Source organism: Chrysoperla carnea, chromosome 1 (genome assembly GCF_905475395.1).
Source record: "Chrysoperla carnea chromosome 1, inChrCarn1.1, whole genome shotgun sequence".
Lineage (NCBI taxonomy): Eukaryota > Metazoa > Arthropoda > Insecta > Neuroptera > Chrysopidae > Chrysoperla > Chrysoperla carnea.
The window spans coordinates 139,210,439-139,231,314 of record NC_058337.1 but is presented as its reverse complement, the minus strand read 5'-3'; the positions used below and the strand labels follow the sequence as shown (position 1 = coordinate 139,231,314).

At 33.6% G+C, this 20,876-nt stretch overlaps 1 protein-coding gene across 1 annotated transcript; it reads right to left on the bottom strand.

Moving 5' to 3' along the window:
* Positions 1-1,177: 1,177 nt before the first annotated feature.
* On the bottom strand, positions 1,178-7,416 carry LOC123296243. The gene is made up of 5 exons (XM_044877708.1): positions 7,140-7,416; positions 6,798-7,085; positions 5,876-6,608; positions 5,558-5,814; positions 1,178-1,183 (listed from the first exon to the last, which is right to left on the bottom strand). The coding sequence occupies exons 1-5, from the start codon at positions 7,242-7,244 to the stop codon at positions 1,178-1,180; spliced, it is 1,389 nt and encodes a 462-aa protein (XP_044733643.1). The 5' UTR covers positions 7,245-7,416.
* Positions 7,417-20,876: the final 13,460 nt, after the last annotated feature.

The following is a 20,876-nucleotide window of genomic DNA, read 5'->3' as shown; positions in this document are numbered from 1 at the left end:
AGAGAATAATCAGCATGCACTTCAGCATTTTACAAAGACTTATGGAGATATGGCCGGTAAATACATTTATTTTATATTATCGAATAAAGATGATAAGCTTATCGATAATATTTACGGATTACGTTATGATAATGCTGCTGATAGATTATATGTAGGTAATTCAGTTGTTCACATTAAGCATAACAATATACAAGTCAACGAAAAATGGTACGACGGGACATCAGGTTTATATGAGCTTTTAGTAAAACAGATACCAAAACATTATTCAGAGCAAGACATGCGTAACTATTTAGAAATTGTAACATCATCAAACGCTAATAGACGTAATTATGACTCTCGAGGTCAAATTCAAGGAACTAGAGGTTTAAAGTATAAAAAAATCATTAAAAAACATCTATACCCATCGGCTCCTGCTTCTGGTAGCGGTCTAACATTATCACGAGTAACTAATAATCCCATAGATTATGTGTACTGGAATACAATCGACGAACTTTGCGACAGATTACGGCTGTTATGCGCATCACGTGACGCGGGAAATTTCAGCCATCAAAATGAAATCAATAGTTTGATACAAGAGTTAAGGGAAGAAAATATAATATACTGAAAACCAGATTGGTTTCTAAACAGACCAGTATTAAACAGGTCAAACCAGTATTAAACAGACCTGTTTCTAAACAGATCAGTATTAAACAGGTCAAAACCAGTATTAAACAGGTTAAAACCAGTATTAAACAGATACAGGCCAGTATTAAACAGGTCAAAACCAGTATTAAACAGATACAGACCAGTTTTAAACAGGTTAAAACCAGTATTAAACAGATACAGAGCAGTATTAAACAGGTCAAAACCAGTATTAAACAGATACAGACCAGTATTAAACAGGTCAAAACCAGTATTAAACAGATACAGACCAGTATTAAACAGGTCAAAACCAGTATTAAACAGGTCAAAACCAGTATTAAACAGATACAGACCAGTATTAAACAGGACAAAACCAGTATTAAACAGGTCAAAACCGGTATTAAACAGATACAGATCAGTATTAAACAGGTCAAAACCAGTATTAAACAGATACAGATCAGTATTAAACAGCTCAAAACCAGTATTAAACAGATACAGACCAGTATTAAACAGACCTGTTTAGATACAGAGCAGTATTAAACCGAGCTGTTTCTTATTAGACCTGTTAAGATTTTATATTTATTATATGTAATTATTAAAATTACATCATAACCTATTGAGAACTCAGTATGAACGGTATAGATAAATTTGGATGTTCTCTCCTCAAAAATTATCAAGATTCATATACATCACATAATGAATCAATACTTCGATGTAATGGTGGAAATAATTGCTTCGATGCAAAACAAAGACGAATTGTGAATGTCGGGAAACCTATAAATAAGCAAGATGTTGTGAACTTGGAAAGTCTTGGACAGTGTTTGTCATTAGATGATAAAGAATCATACTTTGATGCAAAAAATAAAAAAATAAGTAATGTAGCAAGTCCAGAATTTTCAACTGATGCTGTGGATTTATACACCCTTATCAATCATGTTAGTGATAAAATCAATAACACTACTGAAATATTTAACGAGAGTCTGAAAAAATTAAATGGTTATTTTCGAATATCAATACGTAATACTCAACCAACACAATTTTATCCTGATCCAACTACTGATTTTGCATGGTATATATTGGAAAATAATACAAGAGTTTATGTATTTAGATTCCCAATCTCTGTGATGATACATCATTTAGATATTAAACCAACATACTGTGAGGTCTTCAAAAACGATAGTATTATAGATAAAAATAAACTTAATACATTAAAATCAAACGATTATTTAACGTTTGGTATTCCTAAAAGTTTCATGAATACAAACTCCGATTCCATGTTACTATATGTTGACATTGGTATAAAATATAAATTAATAGATGGATAAAAGACGAATTGTTGTGAATGAGCTACATAAACCAGCTCGACGTAATTATCCAAGAAGGCGTGTAATCATTAAGGGACTCAATGATTTATTTCAAGCTGATTTGGTAGAAATGATCCCGTATGCAAGACAAAATACCAACTTTAAGTATATTTTGGTGGTCATCGATTGCTTCTCCAAATATAGCTGGGCTATGCCACTAAAGTCCAAGAGTGCGGTGGATGTCACTAATGCCATGGAACAGATTATAAAAGATCGTACACCGAAAAACCTTCAAACTGATAATGGTACGGAATTTTATAATGAAAAATTTAAGAGATTGATGAAAGAGTACAACATAAACCATTATTCTGTATATTCAACTAAAAAGGCGTGTATTGTGGAAAGATTTATACGCACACTGAAATCGATGATGTACAAACATTTCAGTTTGTATGGTAATTATAAATGGATAAAAGTATTACCGGAATTGATTAAACAGTACAATAATTCATACCATCGGACAATCAGGATGAAGCCATCACAAGTCAATACACGAAACGAAAAACGGATTTTAAAAGATTCATACAATCATATTAAGATGGTGGGTCCAAAACAAAAATTTACAGTTGGCGATCATGTAAGGATAAGTAAATTTAGAACGACGTTTGCTCGTGGTTTTCATCCATCATGGACACCAGAAATATTCACCATTCGCGAGGTGAAACTTACAAACCCAAGAACATATTTACTGAAGGACTACAACAACGAAGATATAAAGGGTGGTTTCTATGCCGAAGAATTACAAAAAGTTCACGATCCAAACATTTATTTAGTGGAAAAGGTCTTAGCTAAACATGGATCCAAAGTTAAAGTCCGGTGGTTAGGGTTCGACTCTTTACACGATTCATATATTGATAAAAAAAGTCTTCTTTTATAGTGGACCGTTTTTGTGAACATATTTGTGTTTTATAAAAAAAAAATAAAACATATCACATTGTAAAAATATTATTTTTATTGTAAAATTTTATCTATAACATATAAAAACAGAGTTGTATTGTAATAATATTTAAAAAATATATATTTATAAATTATCGAAAATACATTATAATTATTATTCTGAAAAGTGTCCATTGTCATCATCATCATCATCATCATCATTATCTTTCTTCATAAGATAATTTTCAATTATTTCTTTCACTTGAACATAGTCGGATAACTCGTCTGATGTAAATACACTGTAGTAAGATTGTTCAAAAATGGATAGTCCTACAATTCCATCTTTTTGTCCAGAGTGGATATTTTTTAAAATCCAGTTCCAAATTTGTTTGTCTTCATCGTCTGACGATGGGGAAAATTTCACTTCTAAGTCCATTTGTTCTACCTTATCAATAAGGTAGTTTAAAGTTTCCGGTCGACCACATTTAATTGCCATATTAACCGATGTTTTAAAATACTTTGTAAACACATTGTTTATAGTACTTAAACTACAATTATCTTTAATCATATTAACAATACAGTTGTTATCACTATTATGATTACCAAAGTCTTGCATTTTGTATGTTTAAACTAACACTAAATTGTTTTCTATAATAATTCAACCTAACTATCAATTTTTTGACACCCCCACCACTACTCTATCAATTGTTCATGCGCACTACTCTATCAATTGTTTGTACACCTATCACAATACCGAACCACTTTGAGGATCATCACAACAACAGCAGGACACATTTCTGAAACAACAGCAAAAATAAGCTAAATATTAAAAACATAAAATATAAAATACTTACACTCAACAAATAATGCTATAGTGGCCCCATGGTTTTGTTTCACATGAATTGTGAGTAATGTATCGTTTTTGGTCAAATGGTGATAAGCCCACTTTCTGCTGTTTGATGGTATGTAAGCGGTGTCGCTTGGATTGGATGCTTTGCTGAACACGGTAAAAGTTACGGTTCTCAAGCAAACACCGCTTATAGTCCTCAAAAGTAAGTTTTCGGATAGCTGACTTCTTGAGACCCTTGGATCGTTTAGTCTCTTTTTTATTTTGCACCCGAATAGCATACATTTTGCTACGTAATCCGACAAATTCTAGCATAACATCACCATTATTTTCATCGGACATTAAACCCTTGACTTTCTTATTACGTAGTGGTATACCATAGACGTTGTCGGGTGCATAGTCAGCCGTATCAAAACGATTAATATCCTGTTTCATGACCTCATAGACGTCAGTATTTCTCACGCTATAAATTAGACTATCGGTGTCTGTGTATAATAACCTGACATTTGTGGGGTTGTACCGTTGGTACATGTAGTTGTAGTGGAAGTCATACACAAACGTTTTCGATATGTCTAAAATTGTGAAGCCTATGTAGATGGGTTTGTTGAAACGTATCTGTGATTTTTTCATTTCAACAATACTGACGTCATTGTCGAGCACCATCATACTGTGAAAATTGGGATTGGCAATTAATTTCTTCACACCATGTTTTCCATCCCAATTTTTTCGTATGTACACAACCCGATGTTTCCTCACATTCTCCATGGTTTTACCGAAGATGGCATTAATCATGAGTTTGAATAATGCTTTTTCAAACTCATTTGAGGCGTTCTTGCGCATCTCGGTATTGAAATCAATATATGGTTTCAACCATGCAGATTGATCGAATTGTAACACACGGTGGTATTTTGTTACCTTAACACCGAGTTGTGTATACAGTTTTAAATTCCTGTAGTGCACGACATAGTTGGTCTTATTGTAAAGGGTTGACAGAAGATATTTTTGTTTTGATCCAGGTGGTTTCGTTGTCTCCGGACATGGCGGTAAATCGCTAAAGTTATCATGTAGATGTTGGGGTATTTCAAGGTCTACTTCTAAAATGTACCCGACTGGTGAATCATCTGCAACATCCTCGATGTTTGGTGTGTCGACCCACTTAAAATTTCCTGTTGGTAGGTATCCACACATTGCTGCACCATATAGGTTCACCACATCATAATACATAAGGTAGACATCTTCTTGAGTTTTATCATACCCCTCTTCCATGTACTTATTGTTCGCCTTAGCATAGCGATTAGAACATTGACTTACACCGCCTCTGATTCCTTTCTCGATAAACAACAAGTCATCAATATCCGTGAACAATTCCAATTTGATATTGGTGTATTTCAACATGGCGCTCCACGTATAGCCAGGAAGTGTGTAATAGTGACTAGGATCGAGACTATAGCTATGAATACAAGTGTTACGGAAATTTTCAAAAATATCCGCAAGTAGTAACACATCAGTTTTCATATACAGGTCTGAATAATCACCTAGTGTATGTAAATTGAATGTGTTCCATACCTGTATCGCATGGTTATAATCCTCATCCGTTATGTGTTCATCTGTTAACACACTGTAGAACGCCTCCTTTGGTGGTAATTTCGTCTCTTGGAGACGTCCCCAGCTACTCATGTATTCATATGGAAATACACTTTTTCTCGTTAGCAATTGAAATTGTTCATCAGTACTGACCTATAAAAAAAAATAGAAAACAAATTACAACCCTGTATTAAAAATTAGTTATTTTTTTATCATTTACCTCTTTATGTAAAATGGATTTTTTATCATTATCTAAATATGAGGCCAGATTTTCTAACTTGTCTGCGAGAAATCGGAAGGAATCGATGAATCTTAGTTGAATGTCCGAGACGTGCTTTGTGAAACTGATGTACTTTTCTTTGTTGATGGGCAACACATCAACTTGACCGTCGATTTCCGTCAGCAGAGTTTCAATAATAAAATGCGAATCGTATCCACTTAAGTTGTGCATCACAACAGGTATCACCCTTGAATCTTGATAATGCAGATTACAAAATTGGTGTGCTGCTCCACGGTAGATACCTAAAATAGATTAATATAAAATTAGATGAATTTTAAAAAAATAATAAATAAATTGCATTACCTGTGCGATGTGAATGGTCGCGAACACGTATGGAATTGGATACGAAATCTTTACCACAAATGTGACACTTCTCTGCTGACATAAAATCCAGTTCTTGTTCGACGGTGAGCGGACACATTGGTTTAACGTGTTTTATTTTTTGCTCTAATGAGTACGCTACTTGTTCCAGTTCACGAACAAACCACTTGACACAATCAGCACCACGGTATGCCTTATAGAATGATTGGTTAGGATCATGAGTACAATGTACATAATACCCCACACTGTAGGGTATATGTTTTTGAATATTTTGTGTATAAGACTCATGATCCGTTTCCATGTGTTCATGGCCCTGTGGTACCAATAGTGCCTCAAAGTCAGCGTACACCATATACTCAACACGTTCCTTGCTGTTGAAATCTTTGAACTCAACGAACCGCTCGTCATCAGTTTCAGGCATTCGTACCCGCACTGCTTCTTGCTCACCACAATTTACTGAATGCTGTTGGAGTTTGCCTTCTGTAGCAAAATAGTTGAGACATCGATCACATAAATAAATTTTATTCTTGTATTTTGTTACACCCGATCGAGCCAACTTTGCTAAATTTTTTATCCAGCAAAAGTGGTGACTGTTCCCATTCTCCACAGCCAATAGATGAATTTTCTGCCCCGCAGTGTTCGAACTAACGCGTACAGGGAAAATTTCCAAACCATGTATAAACGTATCTTTGTAGCCGTACACGTTAATCGATAGCTGCGGGTTCATCTTTTCAAATTTATTAATTTGATCTAGAGACATGGGAAACTTTAATCCATCATATTTTAAATGATATTTATAGTGCGGGTACTTAGTTAAACGTTGAGGATCCTTTTCAACCGGGTAAAGTGCTGACATTATCGACCATAAAAAGCAATGTTGGTCTTTATTCTGGACATTAATCACAGCCAATTTATTTTTGATGACTGGTGGTAGTTCACAAAATGTTCCAGCTGTGATCGGAGAGTACTTATTCATGTGGACTCGAATATTTATGATCATGTCAAGAGCCCAACCGCTATCGCGTTCCTGGAATTCTTCCAATTTTTTCAACAAATAGTTTTTGACATGATCAGTGTACCACTCCTGCATGTCCGTTGTCAGATACATTTCCTTGGCCGACGTTATAAAAGTTTTCAAATCCTCCTCTTTGGTGGTGGGCTTAATGAAATTGCCCGTGAACATAATATACACCTGAAATAAAATCTCATTAGACTATTTAAATTATAAATCTTAAATTTTACTTACCTTGAGGGGATGATTCACTAGCTCACGCCGAACGTGTCTTCTAAACATTGGAAATGCCCGGTTGAAAAATATATTTGGATCTTTATAATCCAAATTGGTAATCATACCAGTCTTCACCCTGCCCTGGTGGTGGGTTTCAATTGTCTCCCAGATTAGATGTCGATTTTGTTTTTTGGTGACACCACCACCTTGCTTAACTAAATCTAATCGCAGTCGGTGAAGTTGCCGCTGGTATGATTTACAAAGTCCAATATTAGCTTCAAGACGCAGAGGATTTTCTTTCTTTAACATCAGCATCTTTTTGAATAAGCGGATGTTCTGCTTATTAAGTATCATCCATCGCTCAGCTTCCTCCACCGTCTTGATGAGCCTCAACGCTCTCTCCACTTTCTTCATCATATCAGTGCTACCACCTTGAGGTACCACGTTTAGCGTCTGCATAACATTTCGTTCGTAGGTGTCCATCTTTCAAAAAAATTATATTTAAGTTTCACAATAATATTTAAAAAATTTTACACTTACCGTTATATTTTCAAATACTAAGCAAAATATACGTTACCGAACGTTCAACACTAAAGTTAACTTACAACTGAGTAATATATTTTTTTTGTATAAAATATATAGACAAAGTTTAGAATAATAAATATACCAAAAAAAAAAAAAAAAAAAAAGTAATAATAATAATAATAATAATAAAAATAACGTAAAAAATATATGCGGAAAAAACTAACTGAAGCAAAGGTGAATTTCAAAAGAGATACTTCAACAGCTACGTACATCACTTTTTATAGCATTATCCCCACCACTAAAAAAGTTGTAATTTGATATTTTTATAATCGTAATTCAAACTAATTATTTTTTCTTGGAATTCAGACAAGTTTAAACAAGTTCCAACAAGTTTGAACATGTATTTTTATTCAAACAAATTTGAACTTGCAACAGGATGTTGATATCATATTTTTCAAGGTCAAATTAACATATTCTTGAAAATTGCTGACACGTGTAAAATTATTTTAAGATCAAAGTCCATTCAAACAAGTTTGAACATGTATTTTTATTATGTAAATTTCAAGTGTCATATTACATTGCTAATTCAATAAAAAAAAAAATATTAACATCCGGTCACGTGTTTTGACACATGTAAAATTATTTCAAACAAGTTTGAACTTGTAACAAGATGATGATATCATATTTTTCAAGGTCAAATTAACATATTCTTGAAAATTGCTGACACGTGTAAAATTATTTTAAGATCAAAGTCCATTCAAACAAGTTTGAACATGTATTTTTATTATGTAAATTTCAAGTGTCATATTACATTGCTAATTCAATAAAAAAAAAAATATTAACATCCGGTCACGTGTTTTGACACATGTAAAATTATTTCAAACAAGTTTGAACTTGTAACAAGATGATGATATCATATTTTTCAAGGTCAAATTAACATATTCTTGAAAATTGCTGACACGTGTAAAATTATTTTAAGATCAAAGTCCATTCAAACAAGTTTGAACATGTATTTTTATTATGTAAATTTCAAGTGTCATATTACATTGCTAATTAAAAAAAAAAAAAAAAATATTAACATCCGGTCACGTGTCTTGAATTTTATCATGTATATTTAAAGTGTCAAATTACAATATTTTTCAAGGTCAAATTAACATATTCTTGAAAATTGCTGACTAATGTCAACGTCCCGCCCCCCGTTCACTCTCCGCCACTATTGGTCAAAGCCAATGACGTCATCAATGCTTAGGCAGCCATTCCTTCCCCCCACCACACCTCCCGACGCCATCTTGATTTTTACAGCGCTACTATTGGTCAAAGCCAATGACGTCCCCCCTCCAACTTCGCATTCAACCGAGGTTTGCCCTTTTTGGAAAAGTGTACCATACTTTGGGGTTGAAAGTGGGCTCGATTATCTCATCTAACGTCCAATTCCCGCCCCTTTAACCCCCACTTCCAAAACCACGCCCACCACTTTAAGCCCCACTTCCGCCAAGAAACACACTAACGCTCTGTCAGCCACGCCCCACCACACCTCCCAACGCCATCTTGATTTACTATTGGTCAATGACGTCATCTATCCCCTCCAACTTCGCATTCAACCGAGGTTTCCAACATTCACCTAGGTTTGCCCTTTTTTGAAAAGTGTACCATCCAACTGCGCTGAAATCCCTGTGACTCTTCTACTAAGTTGGGCTGGTCAAGGTGCTAAGCTACTAGAGCCAATAGCAGTAGCAATTCAACAATTTATATTTTCTGGTCAGCAAATACATGGTGATGATACACCAGTAAAAGTATTAGCTCCTGGCATTGGCAAAACAAAAATTGGTAGAATATGGACCTATGTATTAGATGGTAGAAGTTATGGTAACAAAGCTCCTATTGCAGTGTGTTATTTTTATAGTCCTGATCGGAAAGGAGTAAGGTCCTTAGAGCATCTTAAGAATTTTACAGGCACTTTGCATGCTGATGCTTACTCTGGTTACAACCAATTATATATTGGGAGCGTTGAGTGATAAGAAATTAAGTAGAAAATTATAAGAAAGATGTTTGTTAGAAGCAATTGAGTTTAAATTTAAGATAAATTTTGGTCAGTATATAAAAAATTAGTAGAAAGTAGAGTAGATTTTGTTCCTATCTACAGGAGTTATCGAATATTATATTAGCTAGCCGTTAAAACGGTTAATCGTTTCAAATTAAAACATATAGCATTCATAAATTCAGAGAATTGATTTTGTGCAATACCAATATATCTGATACGTTTATTATCTTGTGAGAATACTCTTTCAAAAGGTGCTCTAATTTTCGTATAATATTTATCAAGATCAAAATTCTTATCTTTCATGTTATTTTTCTTTACAGCACAAAGATGCACTCCTTTCCTAGTTGCTACATCTTCGGCAGGCTTTGTACAATATGCTTTATCTACATATGTAGCACCGGAGCGTGGTATAACATGTTTAAAACCTTTGCTATCAGTAACATTTGCAGGGGTAACTGCAACCTTATTATTCATCCCTGATTGGATATCAATGCTAACATGTTTTTTATAACCATACCAAAACTTACTACCTCCTTTACAACCAATTTTAGCTTGTTTATGTAGTCAAGTGGGATAGGGTTAAAACCCTCGTCTTTAGGCGAACACTTTAGTATAATCTATCAAATAGGTTACTAGAGGAAGAGATGGAATATAGGAGAGGGTATCATAGCCTGTATGATTTAAAGTATCATATAGTGTTTTGTACAAAGTACAGGTATAGAGTTTTAACTGGGCAAATAGCAAGTAGAGCAAGGGAAGTAATTCAGGAAATATGTGCAGCTAATTACATAGATATAATTAGTGGCAGCATAAGTCCTGATCATGTTCATATATTAATATCAGTTCCACCGAGTATCTCAATATCTAAGGTGTTACAATATATTAGAGGAAAGAGTAGTCGTAAATTGCTACAGGAATTTGAACTACTTCGTAAGCGATATTAGGGTCAACATCTTTGGGCTAGAGGGTATTTTGTTGTTATAGTTGGTAATGTGAATTCAGAAGCAGTACAGAAGTATATAGAGCAACAAGAAGAATATCATAAAAAATATGATTTTAGAATATCAGAGTTTTAGCGTTTACGCTTTTAATCTGCTTTGCAAGCGTAAACCAAACAACCGGCTTTAGACGGCAGTAATTGATCATTCGCAACTTTAGCCAAAGTCTCATTATTTAGCCTGTCATATTTTTGTTTCCTCAATTCATCACGTTCTTCCCAATGGCTAGCTTTTGAGATTAAATGAGAGGCATCTACAAATGTAAATACTTCACTCATATAACCTTGGAATCGTAATTGCTCTCTGAGTTTTGCAAATATTTTAGATAGTAAGTTAGTGCCTATTTTTTTACGTATTTTACAAAACACACTATAATCTGGCGTCTTCTCTGTAAGAGCAAAATCACAAAACCATTTACCAGCATTACTATCAACTAAATAACGTTCTAATTCCAGGTCAGATAAGTCTTACATCAATTGTAAAAGTAAACATTTAAATAACCGCAATATCCCGTAACCTTTATAATTAGCCTCAGATTCTATCGCTAATAACTCTCTTTCAACTGTTTTAAACTTACATCAATTACTACCGTCTAAAGCCGGTAGTTTGGTTTACGCTTGCAAAGCAGATTAAAAGCGTAAACGCTAAAACTCTGACATTCTAAAATCATCTTTTTTATGATATTCTTCTTGTTGCTCTATATACTTCTGTACTGCTTCTGAATTCACATTACCAACTGTAACAACAAAATACCCTCTAGCCCAAAGATGTTGACCCCAATATCGCTTACGAAGTAGTTCAAATTCCTGTAGCAATTTACGACTACTCTTTCCTTTAATATATTGTAACACATTAGATATTGAGATACTCGGTGGAACTGATATTAATATATGAACATGATCAGGACTTATGCTGCCACTAATTATATCTATGTAATTAGCTGCACATATTTCCTGAATTACTTCCCTTGCTCTACTTGCTATTTGCCCAGTTAAAACTCTATACCTGTACTTTGTACAAAACACTATATGATACTTTAAATCATACAGGCTATGATACCCTCTCCTATATTCCATCTCTTCCTCTAGTAACCTATTAGATAGATTATACTAAAGTGTTCGCCTAAAGGCGAGGGTGTTAACCCTATCCCACTTAACTACATAAACTTTTAAATTTACGATATTGATGATCGGGGCTAACTAATTCATCTAAACTGACCATTGTTATTTGATGCTCTGACATTCCTTACTTATTTATTTTTTATCTCATTATAACCTTTTACTCGTCATATCTCAACAATCCCATAGTAATGATGAGCAATCAAGCAATAAAATAGAAGTGGCAGCATGCTGGGGTCATATGCGTCGTAAATTTTATGAAATAACAGTTTCAAATGATAAAGCAAATATAGCGATTGCCATATTGGAGCATATTGGTGAAATTTATAAGATTGAAAATCGAATTAGAGGTCTAGATCCTGATGTAAGAGTTAAGGAGCGACAGAAAGAATCTAGGCCACTGATTGAGAAATTATTTATAGGCTTCAGGAAAGCATATGAGCAACTGCCAAAAAAAAGCAGTACAGCAAAAGCTATTTTTTATGCTTTGAACAATCAGAAAGCTTTACTAAAATTTTTAGATAATGGCCAGATTGAAATTGATAACAATGCTGCAGAACGTGCTATGCGTTCAATCGCGATAGGACGAAAAAACTGGTTGTTTGCTGGCTCAGATAATGGTGGACATACTGCCGCTATTATCTATTCGATTATTGAAACCGGTAAATTAAATAATATCAATCCTTGGAAATATTTACAAAAAGTACTTGAGATCATTCAGGATTATAATTCTAAGAAAATCGTAGATTTATTACCATGGAATCTTAAACTGGAATAGTCACATTTTGTCTAGACCGCCTTTACGAGACGCTTACAAGGTTTACAATGATGAGTTAATAGATAAAGCCTGTCATAGAGCATTACATTACGGTATATAATACACTCTTACTCTAAAATTAAAAATATCTTAAATAGTAATGCAGTAAATTTACCATTGCCAGAGTTTGGAGATCAGAATGCAGAACTTGCTTAATGACCTACGCAGTTTTCGATTATCAGGTATAGTCAATAGCTTAAATCTAAAGTTTTGACAAAAAGATAGGAAGACTTGTAATTTATGCTATAACTGTGATCAAATAAAAAAGTGGTCATTAGTGTGTATGGTTCAAGAAATATTACAAGAGATAAAAAAATTTTCCCTATAACCAAGCGGTTATTTTAGAATTAATACTATCACTAGTAACTAACGATAGTGTTAAAGCAAGATCTGTTGTTGAGTTAACAACTAACAAATATTTTCAGCGTAGTTGGTCAAGTGTAAAGAGAGCTATAGGGAATTTTCACTGTGCTCGTGATGAGTCATTAAATACAAGAGATGTACAACGTTTCAAGACTCGAGAAGTTATAGAAAATTATTTAATAAGCAAACTGATTAATGAGGGTAGAAACTTACTACAAATAGATGTAACACCTAATAGCAAAAAAGATGCAAAAAAAGCATCAGATCGTACTTATATTAGGAATAATAGTAATAATGGAATAGTGGCAGGTTATGAGTACAGTGTAGTTTGTATGGGTATGCAGCCTAAATGGTCTGTACCCGTATCTATAGATAGAATAAAATCAGATGAAAATAAGTATATTAAAGGTAGTAAGCAAATAATAAAAATTATTCAACAAATACCTAAAGATACGCTCAATATAACAGTAGGTGATGCAGGTTATAGTTCACTGTCTTTCATTCACCCACTACATACTGAAGCAAATACGGTGGTAATAACTCGTCAAAGAATTAATTGGAGTATTTACACAAAATATACAGAAGAACAAAGAATAAAAGGACGAAAAAGATTTTATGGAAATAAGTTAACATGTCATAGTTCTGGTGATTTACTGATGGCAGATGAAGAAGAAACTATAGTTCAAGCTACAAAAAATGGTAATTTATCAATTAAAGTTTCGTTATTTAAGAATTACCTGATCAAGGGCAAGAAAAAATATATCAAGTCTGATAAACTGCTGAACTTTATTAAGGTTGAGGTATTAGATGCAGAGGGAGCTAAGAAATATAAGAGAGATTGATGGTTATGTGTTTCTGGTCAACAAAAAGATAAAATTAGTGTTTCTGAAGGATATCAATTACTACCGTCTAAAGCCGGTAGTTTGGTTTACGCTTGCAAAGCAGATTAAAAGCGTAAACGCTAAAACTCTGATACTCTAAAATCATCTTTTTAATGATATTCTTCTTGTTGCTCTATATACTTCTGTACTGCTTCTGAATTCACATTACCAACTGTAACAACAAAATACCCTCTAGCCCAAAGATGTTGACCCCAATATCGCTTACGAAGTAGTTCAAATTCCTGTAGCAATTTACGACTACTCTTTCCTTTAATATATTGCAACACCTTAGATATTGAGTTACTCGGTGGAACTGATACTAATATATGAACATGATCAGGACTTATGCTGCCACTAATTATATCTATGTAATTAGCTGCACATATTTCCTGAATTACTTCCCTTGCTCTACTTGCTATTTGCCCAGTTAAAACTCTATACCTGTACTTTGTACAAAACACTATATGATACTTTAAATCATACAAGCTATGAGACCCTCTCCTATATTCCATCTCTTCCTCTAGTAACCTATTAGATAGATTATACTAAAGTGTTCGCCTAAAGGCGAGGGTGTTAACCCTATCCCACTTAACTACATAAATATTATAAGCAAAGGTTTGATATTGAGCTTTTTTTTAAGTTTGGTAAGTCAAAATTATTAATGGATAAATTTCAAACAAATGATCCAGATAAAGATGAAGATTATATGTTATTTGTAATGCTAGCATACAACATATTGTATCATGCACAATCTTCAGTAAAGTTAAAGAAAGTAAGGGCATGGGATAAGAAAATCAATAGCAATTTGTTGTCTCCAAGTGAGGTTTATAGATCTATGTCACAAATTTCACTAGAGGAAATAGTAGAAAAGCCTATATTAAGAGGGATACCAGATAGGAGAAATATTAGAAATCATCATATGATTAAACCATTTGCACCAGTGATACGCAAAAGTAATAAACAAGGCAAGTTGGAAATCACAATAAAATCAAGTTTTGATGGAAGTAATAAAATTACCAATACCTCATTTAATAAAAAATTTGAATTACCAAATGATATTGGCGAATATAAACCAGCAATATTAGCAAAAATTGCTACAGTTTTTGATACACTATATATTCAAATAGAGTGAATAAATTTTGTTATTACGAAAAAAGTATCAAAAATTAGGAGAAAAATTTCTCCTCAAGAAAATGATTTTGTCAAAACCTTAACGAAAAAGGTTAGATTCAAGGTCTAAAACTAACGCCTAGTAATGTAGATGATAGAGCACCGGTTTCGACAATCACCAAACATATCACGGGATTATTGTTTGGCGATAAGGGTTATATCAAACAAGAGCTTTTTGATGATCTATACAGTAAAGGACTCAAGTTAGTAACTGGCATAAAGAAGAAAATGAAGAATAAACTTATGCCATTATTTGAAAAAATATTATTACGCAAACGCTCAATTATCGCAACAGTATTTAGTCTGCTGAAGGGTTCTTTCGAGATCGAACATACAAGACATAGATCAATTTGGAATGCCTTCGTACATATCTTATCCGCCCCAATTGCATACTGTATGAAAATTAATAAACCTGCTAAGTAGTATAGTCAGGTCACTTTCAGCGCAGATGGATGGTACACTTTTCCAAAAAGGGCAAACCTAGGTGAATGTTGGAAACCTCGGTTGAATGCGAAGTTGGAGGGGATAGATGACGTCATTGACCAATAGTAGCGCTGTAAAAATCAAGATGGCGTTGGGAGGTGTGGTGGGGCGTGGCTGACAGAGCGTTAGTGTGTTTCTTGGTGGAAGTGGGGCTTAAAGTGGTGGGCGTGGTTGACAGGAGTGTTTCTTGGAAGTGGGGGTTAAAGGGGGTGGGAATTGGACGTTAGATGAGATAATCGAGCCCACTTTCAGCCCAAAAGAATGGTACACTTTTCCAAAAAGGGCAAACCTAGGTGAATGTTGAAAACCTCGGCATTGACCAATAGTAAATCAAGATGGCGTTGGGAGGTGTGGTGGGGGGAAGGAATGGCTGCCTAAGCATTGATTACGTCATTGGCTTTAACCAATAGTGGCGGAGAGTGAACAGGGGGCGGGACGTAAGGGCAAACCTAGGTGAATGTTGGAAACCTCGGTTGAATGCGAAGTTGGAGGGGATAGATGACGTCATTGACCAATAGTAGCGCTGTAAAAATCAAGATGGCGTTGGGAGGTGTGGTGGGGGTGAGGGATGACATAAACGGGGCTTGACCAATAGTGGTGGGGAGTGAACGGGGGGCGGGACGTTGACATCATGTACGTTTTGGCCCAGTTCTGTTTAGATACAGACCTATTTAGATACAGACCTGTTTAGAAAGAGACCTGTTTAGATACAGACCTGTTTAGATACAGACCTGTTTAGATACAGACCTGTTTAGATACAGACCTGTTTAGATACAGACCTGTTAAGATACAGACCTGTTTAGATACAGACCTGTTTAGATACAGACCTGTTTAGATACAGACCTGTTTAGAAACAGACCTGTTTAGAAAGAGACCTGTTTAGAAAGAGACCTGTTTAGAAAGAGACCTGTTTAGATACAGACCTGTTTAGATACAGACCTGTTTAGATACAGACCTGTTTAGATACAGACCTGTTTAGAAAGAGACCTGTTTAGAAACAGGCCTGTTTAGAAAGAGACCTGTTTAGAAACAGACCTGTTTAGAAAGAGACCTGTATATTTATTGAAGGATAACAGCAACGAAGATATAAAGGGTGGTTTCTATATCGAAGAATTACAAAAAGTTCACGATCCAAACATTTATTTAGTGGAAAAGGTCTTAGCTAAACGTGGATCCAACGTTAAAGTCAGGTGGTTAGTGTTCGACTCTTTACACGATTCATATATTGACAAAAAAGTCTTATTTTATAATGGACCGTTTTTATGAACATACTTGTAACAATAAAAAATTTGTCATAGTGGACCGTTTTTGCGAACATATTTGTGTTTTATAAAAAAAAAATAAAAAATATCACATTGTAAAAATATTATTTTTATTGTAAAATTTTATCTATAACATATAAAAACAGAGTTGTATTATAATAATATTTAAAAAATATATATTTATAAATTATCGAAAATACATTATAATTATTATTCTGAAAAGTATAAAAACAGAGTTGTATTATAATAATATTTAAAAAATATATATTTATAAATTATCGAAAATACATTATAATTATTATTCTGAAAAGTGTCCATTATCATCATTATCTTTCTTCATAAGATAATTTTCAATTATTTCTTTCACTTGAACATAGTCGGATAACTCGTCTGATGTAAATACACTGTAGTAAGATTGTTCAAAAATGGATAGTCCTACAATTCTATCATTTTGTCCAGAATGGATATTTTTTTAAATCCAGTTCCAAATTTGTTTGTCTTCATCGTCTGACGATGGGGAAAATTTCACTTCTAAGGCCATTTGTTCTACCTTATCAATAAGGTAGTTTAAAGTTTCCGGTCGACCACATTTAATTGCCATATTAACTAATGTTTTAAAATACTTTGTTAACACATTGTTTATAGTACTTAAACTACAATTATCTTTAATCATATTAACAATACAGTTGTTATCACTATTATGATTACCAAAGTCTTGCATTTTGTATGTTTTAACTAACACTAAATTGTTTTCTACAATAATTCAACCTAACTATCAGTTTTTTTGACACCCCCACCACTACTCTATCAATTGTTCATGCGCACTACTCTATCAATTGTTTGTACACCACCTATCACAATACCGAACCACTTTGAGGATCACAACAACAACAGCAGGACACATTTCTGAAACAACAGTAAAAATTAGCTAAATATTAAAAACATAAAATATAAAATACTAACACTCAACAAATAATGCTTTAGTGGCCCCATGGTTTTGTTTCACATGAATTGTGAGTAATGTATCGTTTTTGGTCAAATGGTGATAAGCCCACTTTCTGCTGTTTGATGGTATGAATTTTGTGGCGCTTCGATCGAATGCTTTGTTGATGATTATATGATTTCCAATTCTCTATCAAACATTTTTTATAATCATCAAAAGTAAGCTTTCGAATTGCTGACTTCTTGAGACCTTTTGATTTTTTCGTCTCTGTCTTGTTTTGCACCCGAACTGTATACATCTTACTTCGCAATCCAACAAATTCCAACATTACTTCACCGTTGTTTTCATCAGACATTAAACCTTTTACTTTCTTATTACGAAGCGGTATTTTATAGATGTTATCAGGTGCGAAGTCAGCAGTATCAAAGCGATCAATATCCTGCCTCATGACGTCATAGACGGAAATATTTGATATATCATAAACTAAACTGTCGGTATCTGTGTATAAAAGCTTAACATTTTCACGACCGTATCGAGGGTACATGTAATTATAATGAAAATCATACACATACGTCTTCGATACATCCAAAATAGTGAAGCCTACATAGATTGGTTTGTTTAAAAATATTTCAGTCTTTTTCAACTCTACAATACTGACGTCATTATCGAGCACTGTCATACTATGAAAATTGGGCTTAGCAATCAATTTTTTTACTCCATGCTTTCCATCCCAATTTTTTCGTATGTAAACAACCCGGTGTTTTCTAATATTCTCCATGGTTTTACCGAATATTGCATTGATCATCAATTTGAACAATGATTTTTCAAAATCATTCGTTGCGTTCTTACGCATTTCGGTATTGAAATCAATGTATGATTTCAACCATGGAGATTGATCAAACTGTAACACACGATGGTATTTTGTTACTTTCACACCAAGTTGTATATATAATTTTAAAATTCTATAGTGCACGATATATCTGGTCTTGTTGTACAGAGTTGTAAGCAGGTATTTTTGTTTTGATCCTGGTGGTTTTGCTATCTCCGGACATGGTGGTAGATCGCTAAAGTAATCATGCAGATTTTGGGGTATTTCCAGATCCACTTCTAAAATGAAACCGACTGGTGAATCGTCTGCAATTTCCATGACGTCTGGTGTGTCAACCCACTCGAAATTTCCAGTGGGTAAAGATGTAGACATTGCTGCTCCATATTCATTCACCACATCGTAATACCTCAAATAATGTTGTGTTTCATTTGGATTATACCCCTCTGTCATGAACTTATTATTAGCTTTTGCATAGCGATTAGAGCAATGACTCACACCACCTCTGATTCCTCTCTCGATAAACAGAAACTTATCTACATCAGTGAACAATTCCAGTTTCTTATCGGTGTATTTCAACATGGCTTCCCATGTGTAGCCAGCTAGTGTATAAGAGTGAGCTGGATCAAGGCCATATTTATGCAAACAAGTTTTACGGAAATTTTCAAAAATGTCCGCAAGTAGAAACACATCAGTTTTCATATACAGGTCAGAGTATTCACCTAGTGTATGTAAACCAAATGTATTCCATTATTCCATACTTGTATAGCATGATTATAATCCTGATCCGTTATGTGCTCATCTGTTAATGCACTGTAGAACGCCTCTTTTGTGGGTAAGCTTACCTCATCAAGACGTTCCCAACTAGACATGTATTCATAAGGAAATACACCTTTTCTTGTTAACAATTGAAATTGTTCATCATCACTGACCTGCAAATAAAAAAAGATACGGCTCTGTATAAAGTATTTATTTATTTATATTTTTTATGACTTACCTCTCTATGTAAAATAGTTTTTTTATCATTATCTAAATAGGAAGCCAGATTATCTAATTTTTCAGAGAGAAACTTAAAGGAATCAATGAATCGGACTTTTTTTTTTTTTTTTTTATTGAGTCAGCGATGTAATATGACACTTGAAATTTACATAATAAAAATACATGTTCAAACTTGTTTGAATGGACTTTGATCTTAAAATAATTTTACACGTGTCAGCTATTCTCAAGAATATGTTGAAATAGATTTGACCTTGAAAAATATGATATCATCATCCTGCTACAAGTTCAAACTTGTTTGAATAAAAATACATGTTCAAACTTGTTTGAACATGTTTAAACTTGTTTGAATCGCATTAGATCTTAAAATAATTTTACACGTGTTATGAGATTAGATAATAATTTCTGCTGGTGGGGGGGATTTTTGGAGTGGTGGAAATCATATAAAAAAGGCGCTCGACATTACGGTAATATCAGTTTTCATTAAATATTCATAATATTAATCAAAATGAATAGAGCAGAATTAAAATTATTAGATAGTTGTTTAGTGCGACCATGCATAAAAATGGACGACTTGCCACTGAAAAAAAAATTAAAAATACTAAAAATGGAGCGGATTCTAACGATACATGGGCCATCAATAAAAGTTTTACTGGATATAAGCCTAGATGGTACAGAAAACGAGGGGGTTTTTCTACCATCTAGGTTTGCAGTGTTGACGGACAACATGATTAAATTATTTAACACAAAACCGGGGTATTTGAGGGTGGAGGAGAAAATTGGAAGAAGTCACCAACTGAGACTGCGCCTATTCGAAGACGATGGTGATGATGATGATGATGACTATGTTCAAGAACATCATAATTTTTAACAAATCATTCCTATATTGAATTTTATTACTGCAAGATATATATATTTTATTGTTATTGTTATAAAAAAATTGTAAAGTTTATGTTTTTGATATTTAAAAAAAAAAAAATAATACTAAATAAATTATGGATATTTTTGTAAAAAATGGTGTTTATTTTAATTCATTACAATTATGGGGTACAATGTCGCTACAAAATCATATTGATCTGTTTCAAAATTCGGAGATGATTTACCCAGAATATTTTAATGTGAGTATTGTTTGATAAGATCTGTTTAGAAAATTGTAGCCAAATATTTTTATAGATGGAATTTTATCAACTTATGGAGGCATGTCGTTGGAGTATACCTACAAAGTTAATCGACACATTACGGTATTCTTATTTAGAAGTTGATGATTGCTTTCATATTGCTGCATTTATAGTAAGAAATTGTTTGGATGCAATCTTTTTTGTAAATTATGCG